General features: G+C 53.4%; 1 protein-coding gene across 5 annotated transcripts in view; it reads left to right on the top strand.

The window, feature by feature from the left end:
- PLXNA1 (plexin A1) overlaps positions 1–13,679 on the top strand; it is a 327,351-nt gene that overhangs the window by 100,062 nt on the left and 213,610 nt on the right. For all 5 annotated transcript variants that reach the window (XM_034777199.1, XM_034777200.1, XM_034777202.1 and 2 more), the window contains exon 3: positions 1,275–1,457. In XM_034777199.1, the coding sequence (XP_034633090.1) occupies positions 1,275–1,457 (183 nt within the window). The remainder of the gene's footprint in view (positions 1–1,274; positions 1,458–13,679) is intronic.

The following is a 13,679-nucleotide window of genomic DNA, read 5'->3' as shown; positions in this document are numbered from 1 at the left end:
TTGCCCGAGAATCCTTTGTGTCAGCTCATATAGCACTTGAAGGAGGTAGCAGCATCCCTTGCCTTTGAGTACAGCCTGCGGTGAGAGGCTCAGCAGATCTGCTCTGGCTAGGAAATGGGAGTAGGCAGACTCATGACTCCTTTGTAAAACTACTGCCAGCCTCCTGTCTGGCCTCAGACTGAGAACTGCCAGCATCAGTGAATCCTCTGCTTGGGAGAACAGCATTGAGGGGAGTTTGAGATACTGAGTAAGGGCAATGACCGTTCTGTGCAGGAGCCAGATCAGCAATTCACCAGGGACGGCCTGCGAGTCTGGAGAGCTGTTTTCTGCAGAGGCTGGAATAGCAGGGTGGGATTCAGTTCAGGATGGAGGGGCACTGGCAGAGGGGTGGTGGTGGTGAGCTAGGGGCTGGAGTACTATAGATCAGGAAAGGGGGGTATTGATGGAGCTGCATGTGGGAAGCCAGGTGCTGAAACAGTTGGGAGTGTTATTTGCAGCCTGTAGGTGTGGGATGGACCAGAGCTCCGGCCAGTCTTTCCTCTTATCTCCTGGGTCCAGCCCTAATTGCTCTTCCATGGAGCCAGGCACCTCAGTGATGGAGGAAAGGAGTGGGTAGGGGTCCTTGCCAGGCTCCACGATTGTTGCTGCCCTGTGGTAAGAGTCCTGGGCAGCAGGACTGTGTCTGGAGTCTGATGCTATCTCCTCCTGTCTGGGAGGCCTTTTCTGCTCTCTGTCCGCCCTCTTGTGCCCTGGGGTCCTCTCAGAGAGCAGAGCCCACCTGCACCACCCAGCACCGAGGCTTCTCTGCAGACTCTGAGGTTCCCACCTCTCTGGTTTCCTGGCACCCCAGGGCTAATCTGAATCCATGCCTGGGCATAGCTATGGGTATGTCTGGTACCAGGCTGCTGTGTGTGAGCTCCCAACTGCTCCTGAGACTACAGCTTCCTGTCCCACCCAGGGGCAATCCCTGGGGGAGAGAGGGGACGCAGAGCTCCTGGCTACCCCCAGGCCTCGTTAGCAGCCTCTAAGCAATCTGAGGCAAGCCCCTAGCTGCTACCCTGACCCCTCATCATGTCCCTAAGTGATGGGTTTTTGTTGGCTGCCCTGGATCTGGGGCAGGAATGAGCCAGAGGTAGCTAAGAGGGGCTCCTATCATTTCCTCACTTCGTTATTGCTCTAAGTCAGCAGCTCAGTCCCCCTTGCACACAGCAGTTTAAGCAGTGTCGATGTATTGACAAACGGCTCATCTCTCTCATTCCCTTCTTCTCTGGCAGCCTCTGCAGATTGACGACTATTTCTGTGGCCAGGATTTTAACCAGCCGCTGGGCGGGACGGTGACCATCGAGGGGACAGCGCTCTTTGTGGATAAGGAGGATGGCATGACCTCGGTGGCTGCCTATGACTACCGGGGACACACGGTGGTCTTCACCGGCACGCGGAGTGGCAGGATCAAAAAGGTAGGCAGCCTACTGGGCCGGGGGTGAGGAGGCTGGTTGGCTGACTACCTCCTTTGGGGCAGGATTTCAGTGCTGTGTTTTGAGGCGTGAATGGTGTATGCAGGATGGGGAGTGGCAGCATCGACGAATGTCAGTTTCCTTCGCTCTTGTCCACCAGGCATATTTATTAAAGCAATTGTTTATGGCAGGATTATAAAATGGAAAAACTCCCAACCCCCTGCTCCCCCGATTCAAGTCCCAGTCAGCAGTGTTAGTGGGAGTTCCCTTCGCACAGTCTCTCCTAGGGCTGGGGTGTTGGATTCACAAGGTATCCTAGTACTGGTGGTTTCCCTCTATACCCTGTGTGCTTTTATCATTGAATTGCTTTGCCACTGACCCGAGAGGGGTTGCGCATGGGTTGTGTATGCGGTGGTGACTGGATGCCTGTGGTGCTTCGTTGGTCTCTGCCCTCTTGCCAGGTGGCAGTGCTGGCATGTGTGAGCTGGCATTTCTTGGGCGGGACGAAGCTCCTTCTCTTGGCTCTTCTTGAGTTCAGAAATCCCTCCTCACTGTTGGCCTTAAGTCCTGAATTGGGCCCAAATGGTTGAAATAAGATGGAATAGAGAGGGAAAGGCCTGAAATCTTGTCAGGCAGGGTCAGTCCTCCAGGGCAAATAGTCTTTGGCCCAGGCTGGCCCACTCAGAAGAGCTTTTGTCTTGCCATAGCACCTGTACTTAGCTTAGACATTTCCAGGCCTCATCCCTGTCCCATTCGGCTGGGTGATGTGACCCCAGAGGGGGGTGACATGTTTCTTAGACTGCGAGTGTAGAACAGTGAAGTTGCTTCCCCTCTTCTCTGCCTGCATTGCTAGCATTGTTAAGGTCCCATCCCCATGCCGTGCTAGGCCCTGCTGCAGCCTCTGTCTTGGGAAAGCCCTGAGGTGGATGGCACTGCTCCACGGTGGGAGCTGAAGGAATCCGATAAGCTTCCACAGAAGGGGAGTTTTCTTTGGGGCTGCAGCGTGCCCCAGCCTGGCTGACCTAAGCCATCTGTGGGCAAAATTCCACAATGTGGGGGAGACCTCTCTTCCCCAGCGACACAAAAGGCTTCTTGTTGGTGGCAATTAGCAAATAAGTCTGTGCCTCACGAGGCATGGATTTCCTGTTATCACAACAACATTCCTATAATTACAGCTGAATCTTCCCTGTATAAACACAGTGCACATGAACTGCGTCCTCCGCCAGACAAGTCATGTTGAGGGTCCTGGTATAGTCCTGCCGGAGGCCTGAAGTGCAGGACTCAGCTGGAGCACCCGGCCCTGTTCATTCCTCCAGAGCCCAGAGAAACAGCCACTTGGGCCTACCCGCTCCCCGGCCCTGGGGATCAATGGCTTGAATGTTGAGCTCCTTTTGCCGTCTTTGTTTCCCAGCTAAAATTCCTCCTTTTCTAAAATGACTCACTGGTATGTAGAAGCAAAGGCAGCTCCTTGGAGATGTGGTGCAGGATGGGTGGAAGCACCACATTTGCCAGCAGGGTGGGGTCCATTGCCATTGGGCCGTGCAATAGTCACCTTGGGAGGCCTGAAGCCATTGGCAGCTGTTTCCTTTCATGAATTGGCAATGTGATAGGCAGACCACATGCTCCCTTGGGGTCGGTGTTTACATAGCCAAGTTAATAGGGGGATTAAAATGGAGGGGGCTGCAGGCTCACCCCCCCCCCCTTCAGTGAGGTGGGGAAGGGTTTCAGGCTAGTGGGGACATTATGCACAAGGAAGGCCAGGTGCTTTTACCTAGGGGTTTGGACTCTCAACGTGCTGCACAAACATGAGATAAGTGTTCTTCTAGCCCCTCTATCTCAGGAGATGGTCCCTGTGTATTCCCCATTTTGCAGATGGGGAAACTGAGAGGCAGTGACTTGCCAAGGTCACTTAGCAGGCCAGTGGCAGAGCCAGGAGCAGTGCCCAGAGTTCCTGGCCCCGATCCCTTGCTTTAACCATTAGATCCTGCTGCCTCTCTATCTGCCTGTGTACAGTATGTTGGACTTGATCTGTGTGGGTTTCCTCTGGGCCACTAGTCTGTGATCAGCTGTTTCCACTCTGGTGTGTATGGCACAAATCCCTTCACCCCTATAGAAGTGCTGGAGGAAGCAGACTTTTGCTGAGGTGCTGATTTCTGGTTCACTGGGTCGGAAATGCAGTGATTGGCCCAAGGCCAGTTCAGGACTGAACTAGGAGCGTGGTTAAGTCATTATGCTGGTGTCAGCCTGCGTGGGGCCAGTACTGGCAGAGGGGAGCCCTCTGTGTGTGAGTGGGGGTTACAGAGCTGCTTGCACAGCCCTCTCCCCAGTCTCCTTGGCTTGGCTCCAGCGGAGCTGAACAGCCCCAAGGGGTCCTAGCCATCATGGCATAATGCATACATGTGCTGTGCTGTGCTGAACTCAGCGAGATCTCTGCTGCTCCCCCGTCTCTGCTGACTGCCAAAGCCCAGCATCAAAGGCAGCACCCAGATCTCTGATCCAGCCTCCCATGCTGCCTGGTGGCAGGACAGAGACCAGGCTGCTGGATTCGAGACCTTTGCCAGTCATTTTGGGGATTTGAAATAATGATGAGTGTGAAACTGGCTTCTGGGTTGGTGTGGGGAGAGGCCACTGAGAATCATAGAATATCAGGGTTGTGAGGGACCTCAGCAGGTCATCTAGTCCAACCCCCTGCACAAAGAAGGACCAGTCTCCAACTAAATCATCCCAGCCAGGGCTTTGTCAAACCTGACCTTAAAAACCTCTAAGGAAGGAGATTCCACCACCTCCCCAGGGAACCCATTACAGTGCTTCACCACCCTCCGAGTGAAAAAGTTTTTCCTAATATCCATCCTAAACCTTCCCCACTGCAACTTGAGACTATTACTTCTTGTTGTGTCATCAGGTACCACTGAGAACAGTCTAGATCCACCCTCTTTGGAACCCCTTTTCAGGTAGTTGAAAGCAGCTATCAAATCCCCCCTCATTCTTTTCTTCTGCAGACTCAACAATCCCAGTTCCCTCAGCCTCTCCTCATAAGTCATGTGCTCCAGCCCCCTAATCATTTTTGTTGCCCTCCGTTGGACTCTTTCCAATTTTTCCACATCCTTCTTGTAGTGTGGGGCCCAAAACTGGACACACTATTCCAGATGAGGCCTCACCAATGTCGAATAGAGGGGAATGACCACGTCCCTCGATCTGCTGGCAATGCCCCTACTTATACAGCCCAAAATGCTGTTAGCCTTCTTGGCAACAAGGGCCCATTGTCGACTCATATCTAGCTTCTCGTCCACTGTAACCCCTAGGTCCTTCTCTGCAGAACTGCTGCCTAGCCATTCGGTTCCTAGTCTGTAGCAGTGCATGGGATTCTTCTGTCCTAAGTGCAGGACTCTGCACTTGTCCTTGTTGAACCTCATCAGGTTTCTTTTGGCCCAATCCTCTAATTTGTCTAGGTTTCTTTGTACACTGGACGGTAAGGATAGGATATCTACCACTCCTCCCAGTTTAGTATCATCTGCAAACTTGCCAAGGGTGCAGTCCACACCATCCTCCAGATCATTAATAAAGCTATTGAACAAAACCGGCCCCAGGACTAACCCTTGAGGCACTCCACTTGATACCGGCTGCCAAGTAGACATGGAGCCATTGATTACTACCCGTTGAGCCCGATGATCTAGACAGCTTTCTATCCACCTTATAGTCCATTCATCCAGCCCATACTTCTTTAACTTGCCGGCAAGAATACTGTGGGAGACCATATCAAAAGCTTTGCTAAAGTCAAGGAATAACACTGCTTTCCCCTCATCCACAGAACCAGTTATCTCGTCATAGAAGGCAATTAGGTTAGTCAGGCATGAGTTGCCCTTGGTGAATCCATGCTGACTGTTCCTGATCACTGTCCTCTCCTCTATCTGGGATCCTTCCCCATCCCTGGTCTGGTGGCATCTGTTGTGAACCCTGAATAAACCCAAGAAAAAAAGGGGCCCACACAGAAAAGCTGTGACCCCAGGTGGTGCAGGGAGTCCAGGAGGCAGCTCTGGGCTTGTGTCCATGATTTGGAGTTCAAGGTGCAAACCTGCAGTACTGGAGAGAGGAGGAGATTGTGACCCTCCGCACATATTGGGCCAAATTCAGTCTTGCTGTAAGTGGGGACAGTTGCATGGACTCCAGTGGAAGTGCTCTTGTTTCCACCATGTCCGAATCCAACCCATTATCCGTAGTTCCTTCTGTCAGAGGATCTCAAGGCATTTCATGAGCATTAGTGAATGAAGACACCTCACACGGTCCTGTTGGGTTGGGTCAGTATCCTTATCTCAGTTTTACAGATGGGGAAACTGAGGCACAGAGCAGGTTAGGGACATGCCCAAAGTCACACAGTGAGCCGGTGCCAGATCCAGGAATAGAACCTAGGGGTCCTTGCGGTCTGCCCTCCGCTCCTACAGCTAGACCACACTTCTTGTAGGATGCTCAGTGAGTGAGGCTTCCCAGAAACCTTGGGTTTCTTCATCTGTTCCGAAGTCTCAATTTCCCTTTGTCTCCTTCAGTTTCCTTCCTCCTCGACATCATCTCCTCCATCAGAGGAGGCATCGGGGTCGCTAGCCAGTTGGCATGGATTGTGAGAGGCTTGCTGCCGGAGGCAGCTTGTCCTCCCTTCCCGATCAATAAGGGAGCTGAAGTGACTGGTGTCGCATTTCCACCAGCCTCTCCTGCTATTGAATTCCAAATTGCAGGTTTTAAATAGGTCTGTGCCAGTGTGGTGCAGAGGGAGGGGAGGGAAGTGTGGGAGGAGGATTCATGAAGCCACTGAGACAGTGTTACACATCCAGTTATTATCCCTGGAACCTGACAATTGCTATTTGTCTGGCAAATTTCTCCCTGAGGTGCCAGGTCTTTCTCTGTTTCCATTCCTGCGTCTTCATCTAACTTTTCCCTCCCCCTCTTCCTGTGACTTCTGTGGCCCTGCTGTGGTGGTAGCTAGAAAGAGTGCCCACCCGAGGCACATGGGCAGCCCCTTCAGGATAATAGAGGATGCAGGGCTGGTCCTGCTGAGCCCTGAGGTGAGATTTTGGAACTTCAGACCCGTGAGTGTGACTTGTGTTTATGTGGAGTCTCTCCTTTCTTTCCATTTGCTTCACTCTGCCCGTCTGCAGCCATAGTGTCAGAGCCCCTGCTGCTCCATGGCCCACCGGGTGTGATGGGCTCTGGCCTTTTAGGGCTTAAGGAAACAAAGTCGGGTTTGATGGGAAACAAACAGGTGGTTCTCAGTCCCATTTCCAGTGGGCAGGTCTCCTCACCACAGCCTTGGTGGGCCTGTTCCTGAGAGAGGCCAAGGCCAGGACTCCCCTCCTGCTCAATGGGCCAGGCTAGGACACACTGATGGGACAGTGGAGGGGATGTTTCTCCTTAGGCTGTCCTCTAGGGTCCATCGCCATTGCATCGGAGCACCTTGTAGGGTTTTTAAAAGGAGAAGAGCACTTGCTTCCTCCATCTCTGTGCCTCCTTTCTGCTCTTCCCCAGAGGCAGAGAAAATAGTCTCTTTGGTAAGAGAGGAGCGAGGGTTTGCTTACAATTTGGAAAAAAAAAAAAAAAATTCTAGCAGGCAGGCAAAGCAGAAGGTGGGAATGTTGCATTTGGTTTTGAAAGCAGCGAGGTCTGTGCTCGCTCTTATCCCCAAGGGAGCAGGTTTCACAGTCCAGATCCTCCCCAGGGGAGTCTCAGCTCCTGCACTCATCATGAAGCAGCCTCATTGGTCACCCATGTCATCGTTGCAGCCGGGAGCTTGTGCTGTGTGTGTTTGTGTGATGGGAATTTGCCATAGAGGCGGGTGTTGTCTGCGTACTGCTGGCACTTTGGCCTGTGTTGTCTCACCAACTCTGCCTGGATCTGTCTGGGTGTTGAGTAATAAGGGGGAGAGGAGTGAGCGTTGTGGGGCTCTGCAGGTGAAGGCTTTGGAGGTGGAAGAGCGGTTACCCATGACATCTCTCTGGGTGTTCTCCTGGAGGAAGGACCCAAGGCATTTCAGTGTATTTCCGTTCCCCAGCTGCGGGGGTATTTGGAGATCAAGGATCTCAGATGACACGAAAAGGCCCAGCAAGATGAGCATGGCTGGACTTTCCTTGTCAATGGATGAGGGAGTTTGGCCACCAGAGCAGCAAGTGCCCTTGGTGTCCCTTGCTCTGACTCTGCGGGACGCAGGGCTGTGCCTGCTGACAGGAGACCTTGGAGACCATGCTTTGCCAGCTCCTGGATTGCTTAGAAAGGGCTGTAGTGGTATGTGAGGTCTCTCGTGTGGAGCAATGGTTTTTTTCAGTAGTCGTTGGATTATTGTGTGCTTCAGGATGTGTGGGGATCTTGACCTCTTCCTTGGTTAGAAGCCCTCAATCTCCAGGACTGCCAATCCAGCATCCATCACCAGAACAAAATCCACCCAGATATTGGTACAATAACAATAAAACCTGGGCTTCAGCTGGCTTTGGCAGCTCACCCTACTGAGCCCAGTCGGGGGCAACCAGAAATGTAAGTAGGGGGAAGCAGAGGGCTCTGAAGGTTTGAGGGAGTACCTCTCATTTGGGGGAGGGTGGATCTTTTTTCAACCATTGCACCTTCAGGGCTCCTGTGCTGAAGGCTGCTGAGTGTGTGCGCAGGGGAGGGGTGTCCCATGTCCCCTACTCTAACCTTGGAGCGTTGGTACAGGCGTTGTGGGGGGCACGACATAGAGAGCTCAGCTTCCCCCAGCTGGGGCTGTCTTGCTAGACCTGAAGGATGGGGAAAGTGCTGTCTCAGCAGTTACTTGATCTTCCTGGGGAGCCCGGAGTAACTAGACCCTGCCGCTGGCTGTCTCTGCAGCTGCAGCAGGGAGAGAATCCCTCCAGCCCTCTGGAGTTGGAGCAGCGCTGGCTCAAGTCTCAAGCAGTCTGTTTTCTGGAGGCTGAGTCTGCTTGGGAGATTGACTCATTGGGTGAGAGGGAGAGCGGGATAGGTGGTGCGCTTGCTTCCCCAGTAGGGTATCTGGAGGGTGAGGAAGAAAGCCTTGTGTAGGTGACTCTGTAACCCATGCTGGGAGTCCCACCCGGAGAAGTAGCCACTAGCTTGAGGGCATGGGATGAGGGGAGCACAGGCATGCAGGTGGTACACGTCTCCTCTGACCTCCTGCTGCTTAGAGCCCTGGATTTTCGTGCCCCAACCCTGTGGGGGTTACACCAGTTGCCCCTTGCAGGAGGTCGAATGTATCGTGGGGAAACCTGGAAGAATTAAATTGGACTAATACCATTGGTGCCTGCCTCCCTTTTATATGTGTAACTGCCAGGCGGGCCAGCTGTAACCTTCTTCCTGGAAGGATGGCGGGACTACCTGAAGTGGTAGGTTAGTGGGTTATAGGTTGTCCTCCTCCAGTGCTGTCCTACTTCATGATGCTGATGTGCTTTGGCCAATGGGCTTTATGGAGCAACAGCGAAGGGTGGTGTTATTGCCCAGAGGGTATTGCATCTGTGTGTTGTGTTGGCAGTGGGGAGGGGAGTGTGTACCAGGGGCATGGTTCAGCTTGCCTCTCTTCACTGCAGGGTACCGAGCTTCCTTACTTCTCACTGAGTTCCTCACAGGATCAGGCCCTTAGCCAGGCAGGTGGGATTGAGGGGCATTGGCAGAGCTGTTGGGGAGTCCAGGACTGGGTAGCAGGGGTGCTCCATGGTGGGATCGAGGGGCATCCGTATGGCTGCGAGCTTGCCCAGCACCTGCCCATCTCTTAGGAGCCATGAGCTTGCTCCAATGTTCCCTTGTCACCTTGGCAAGTAGCTACATTTGGCACCACGTTGCTGGATAATCCCCTTCCCCTCTCGGGTTTCTCTCCCCTCCTGAGGGCGGTGAAGCCTCTGTTGTCCTGCTGGAATGTGGGGCACAGCGGGAGAGAAATGCCAAGTCTAAGCCATGCTGTCTGCCTCCTTCCCCTGCATGCTTGGCAGGCGGCCTTGTCAGCCCAGCAGTTCCATGCCCAGCTGTCTTCTCAGCCCTGCAGTGTGTTAGCATGGGGTCTGGTTGGCGAACTCCTGGGTCCTGTGCCGAATGAGCCCAGCCTGCCTTCACAAGAGCTGGTGGGGGGTGTGGCACATGGTCTAGACTGCGTGCCCATCAGCAGACACTGGCTGCTTTCCCAGCAAGCTCTCTAGAAATGGGGGAGCAGGGGGTGGGTGTCCCCTGCCCCAGAATGGGCTGCCTCCTAGGGCATTTGGAGCACATGCCACCACGTGATGTGGTGCTGACATGCCTTTCCCATCCAGCTAGCACAGATGCCAGCTGGAGCTGCAGACCCACCTGAGTTCCTGGGTCCAGTTCAGGCAGTCACCACCCTTAACCTCCTGGTAACTGTCTATAAAGAGGTAGCTGCATCACTGTTGCGTTGATTTGGTCAACGTGACATAACCCATTCAGCAGTCCGGTTGCTGCTGCTGTGGGTGGAGCAGTCATGTGGCTGCATTAGTGAATAACACTCCCCAACCCCTGCACAGCACCACAATAACATGACCATGTAGTGAAAGTCCGCAAGATCACAAGTGCGCTGGTGTCTGTGGGACGTCTCTGAGGCCAGGGAAACCCCATTGCCTGCATGTGAACATCCTGCTCCCTACCCAAAGCTCAGCTGGCCAAGCTGGGTCTGAGCAACCTAAGAGCTCGCCCTGGACAGACGGACGCTTCTGCTAGCATTTCCAGGAGCCCTGCAATGGATGCCGGGTTAAAGAGGATGCTGATTTCGCCATCCGGAATTGAGGGGGTGAGGGTGGGGCGAGTCACTGCTCTGTTTGCACATTCTCTGGATGGCAGCTCCAAGCACTTGCCCAGGCTGTCGCCTGCAGACAGAACTCTCCTTTGTCCCAGGAAAGGGTCACGCGGGCTGGCTTGCTTGCAGGGGCTTCCTAGACCGGCTGCAAACAGTTGCCTCTCAGAGGCTAGGCTGCTGGTCAGCACCTGTTGCTGTTGCAGCTGTAGCCTCTTCCCTGACCTGCACTTCCCCATCCTGTCCCTCCTTGTTTCCCTTCACCCCTTGCCCCCTCTTCTTGGCTCTGCACAGGCAGGAGGATTGTGTCGCACTCGGAATCATCCTCTCCCACTGACTGATACCCAGTCCGCCTTCCGGCACAGGAGCTGGCTTTGAACGGTGCCGAGCCCCTAGGGCAGGCAGGGAGGGGAGTGACTGGCAGTGGATGGCAGGACTGTCAGGTTTGGGAATAGATATTTATAATGGTGATACAACTACAGTAGGAGGTGACTTGTACGACTGGACTCTGAGGATTGCACTAGCAGGGGGGTTGCGGGTCAGGATTTAGGTGCCTTGGCACAGCTGTGTAGTGGGGAGCCCAGGACTGGACTTACGTCTCACTCCTGACTTCAATACATCCTGCATCAGCAGAGCTGTCAGGACTGAGATCTGGCAGGAATGGGATGCTGCGTGGAGCAGACCAAGCCATTGAAACCCCAAACAAGTTGGCCCTGCCTGGTGATTTCCCTGCTGGGTCACCAGGCACATGGCTATCTTTGGAAGGCCCAGTCTCTGAAATGTTGTGCAAGTACCCTCGTGCTGTCTGTTCTCACTGTCATGGGGTTGTTGTGTGTTCTCTGGGTAATTTTTGCCATTGCCAGGATGAGTAACTGGGGGATGATCTTCCCGAATACTGCCAGTTTTGGATGCAAGCTACTTCCTCTTAGTTCTCCCCCGTCTCTGCTGTAGCCTATCAGAGACCTGTGGGTTTTACCCTGTGATTTACTGGACTCTTAGAACCAGGGAAGTGACACTGAGAGTTGATCTTTTTGTCTCTCTTTATTCTCCTTGGTGGTTTCCAAAGCAAATCTGCTCTGTACAAGGCAAATGAGATTTGATTCCTAACTCTGGCTCTTGCCAGGCAGTTGCTGACCCCTCTCCCCCTCTTGACATTCGCTGGACAATCCTGGTTTCCTTGGGACTGTCTCACACTCCTGCAAAGTGGGACATTATAGGCCTGATGTGCAAAAAGCCACATGCGCAGCTGCAAAACTGTGCTCACTGATGCACTTAATTTGCTCATGCAAACATGTATCTCCAACTGATGCTTATATGCACATGCCGAATGCATACACAGTGTTCACGCTTAGTGTTCATGTGAAAAATGCACCAGGAGCTATAAGCTTATTGGGCATGAACAAAAAATGCACCACTATTTGTAACCTGTATCTTCACTCTTGCTTCCCATAGTTGCCCAAGGGTACATCTCAGTTCAAGATGGAGCATTGCGTACTGGGACTTGTAGTCCCACAGGGCCACCTCTCCGTGCTAGGAACAGTGTCTGCCATCTGTTCCACATTATGCAAATTAGGCATTGCCCTAGGGCTTCTGCTAAGCCCCACTGTGCCCCCTTGGTTGACCCAGCGTTGGGTGCCACCTGACTTGTTGGGGAGGTAAGATCAGCTCTGACATTCAGTAGCCAGCTGGCCCTAAGCTTACAATCGCCCCCAGTCTGCCGGAGTCCCCAGAAATACTGATGAGAGAGATGAGGCGGGCTAAGAGCGGGTGCCCTGCTGCCTCCTTGCCGCAGGCTCGGGGCTTTAGGGAGCCGGCTTGTCACTTGGATGAGGAGGATTAAGCTGTGAATACCTTTTGGAAGGGGATTAGTTGGGATCCAAGGGCTTTGGGGTCTTAATTTGTATTTTTCAGGATAGGAGTTTGGATGGCTTCTCTGGGGCCACTGGTAGGGAGGGGGGCGAGAGGGGAGCGAGAGTTACTCCGGATATACCCCACAGTCAGTGAGAGCAGAATTTGGCCCAGTGGTGGGATTAGGATTGGGCCCAAAGTTCAGGGAAGCAGGTGATTTATAACAGAGGCTGTGGGATCCTAGAGGCAGTTAATGGGAAGTGGGGGAGGGTTTCTGCTGGCTGAGGCTTTGTACACAGCAGCTTCCTTGCTCTCCCCGGTGCATTGGGCAGAGGTGGGAGGTGGTGGTGGGGAGCCCTTTTCCTTCCCTGTCGGGTACATAGTGTCTTAACAGCTTTATTCCTTTACCTGCACATGGGCTTGAAGGATGTACCAGGCACTGCTTAGCTCAAGGCGGATGTGAAGGGCAAGCGAGGCCATATCGGAAAGGCCCAGGGCTAGTGTCCTGGTGAGAAGTCCACCCTCTGATCTGTGGCTGTTGGGACAGGCGGGGGTGCTGTGGTTCCTATCGGGTTGCTATTCCCAGAGCCTGCTCAGGGGCTCCATCTTCCATATCAGCCCCTGGATAGGGGGTGTCAGATAACTGTAGCGTCTTCCCTCTCTTCTAGGCTGCTAGAAGGAAGTGTGTCTTTGTTCCGCCTCCCGAGCCTCCTCCCTGTTGGGATGTTGGATCCACTACCTACCTTTCCCCAACTGCCCTGCTGCTGCCAGGGGTCATGTGCAGGAGATGTGCATCTCTGCCCCACCTCCTGGTTGCTGTATGTCTGGTGATGTTCCCATTCTCCTGTCCCTTCCCCAATCAGCTTGCCAGGCCTGTTTGAGTAGAGGGGTAAATGGGGGGGCCTCCGTTGGTTTATCCCAGTGGTTCTCAAATTTTTTTTTTTACTGGTGCCCCCTTTCACATAGCAAGCCTCTGAGTGTGAGTCCCCATAATAAATTAAAAACACTTTTAAATATATTTAACACCATTATAAATGATGGAGGTGAAACGGGGTTTGGGGTGGAGGCTGACAGCTCGCAACCCCCCATGTAATAACCTAGTCACCCCCTGAGGGGTCCCGACCCGCAGTTTGAGAACCCCTGCTCTATCCCATCCTTAGCCTCCTTTCCCATGAATAGCTCCAGGCCAAGATTTTCCAAGTGACTAGTGACCCTGGTGCACACCTTAATGAAGGGCCTTGTTTTCAGACAGCACTGAGCACCCGTTCTCTGAAAACCAGGCCCCTTTGAGGTCTCTTAGGCTGGGTCCCATGTGCTTTACTGCCTAGGTCTCTGTGCCTGGCTCTCCTCAGAGCTTTCCCAAGCAGCAGCGGCAAAGCAAAACTAACCTAAATCTTGTAGTTTCCTGGCTGCCCACAGGGATCCAAAGAGCGGCAGCGAAAACGGACAAAGCCTTGTGAATTGCTCCTGCCAGCTTGGGAAACGACTGGGCAGAGAAGAGGCCCTGGAGACCTCAGGGAGAGGACCGTGCTGCATTGGCCCTCACTCGGAAGGATTGTCTTCTCAGTCAGGAATGAGAAACACTTTTAATTGCTTTAAATGAAAGCTTGGAT

This window comes from Trachemys scripta, chromosome 7 (genome assembly GCF_013100865.1).
Source record: "Trachemys scripta elegans isolate TJP31775 chromosome 7, CAS_Tse_1.0, whole genome shotgun sequence".
Lineage (NCBI taxonomy): Eukaryota > Metazoa > Chordata > Testudines > Emydidae > Trachemys > Trachemys scripta.
Note: the sequence above shows the minus strand (reverse complement) of the source record. Positions and strands in the feature narration are given on the sequence as shown.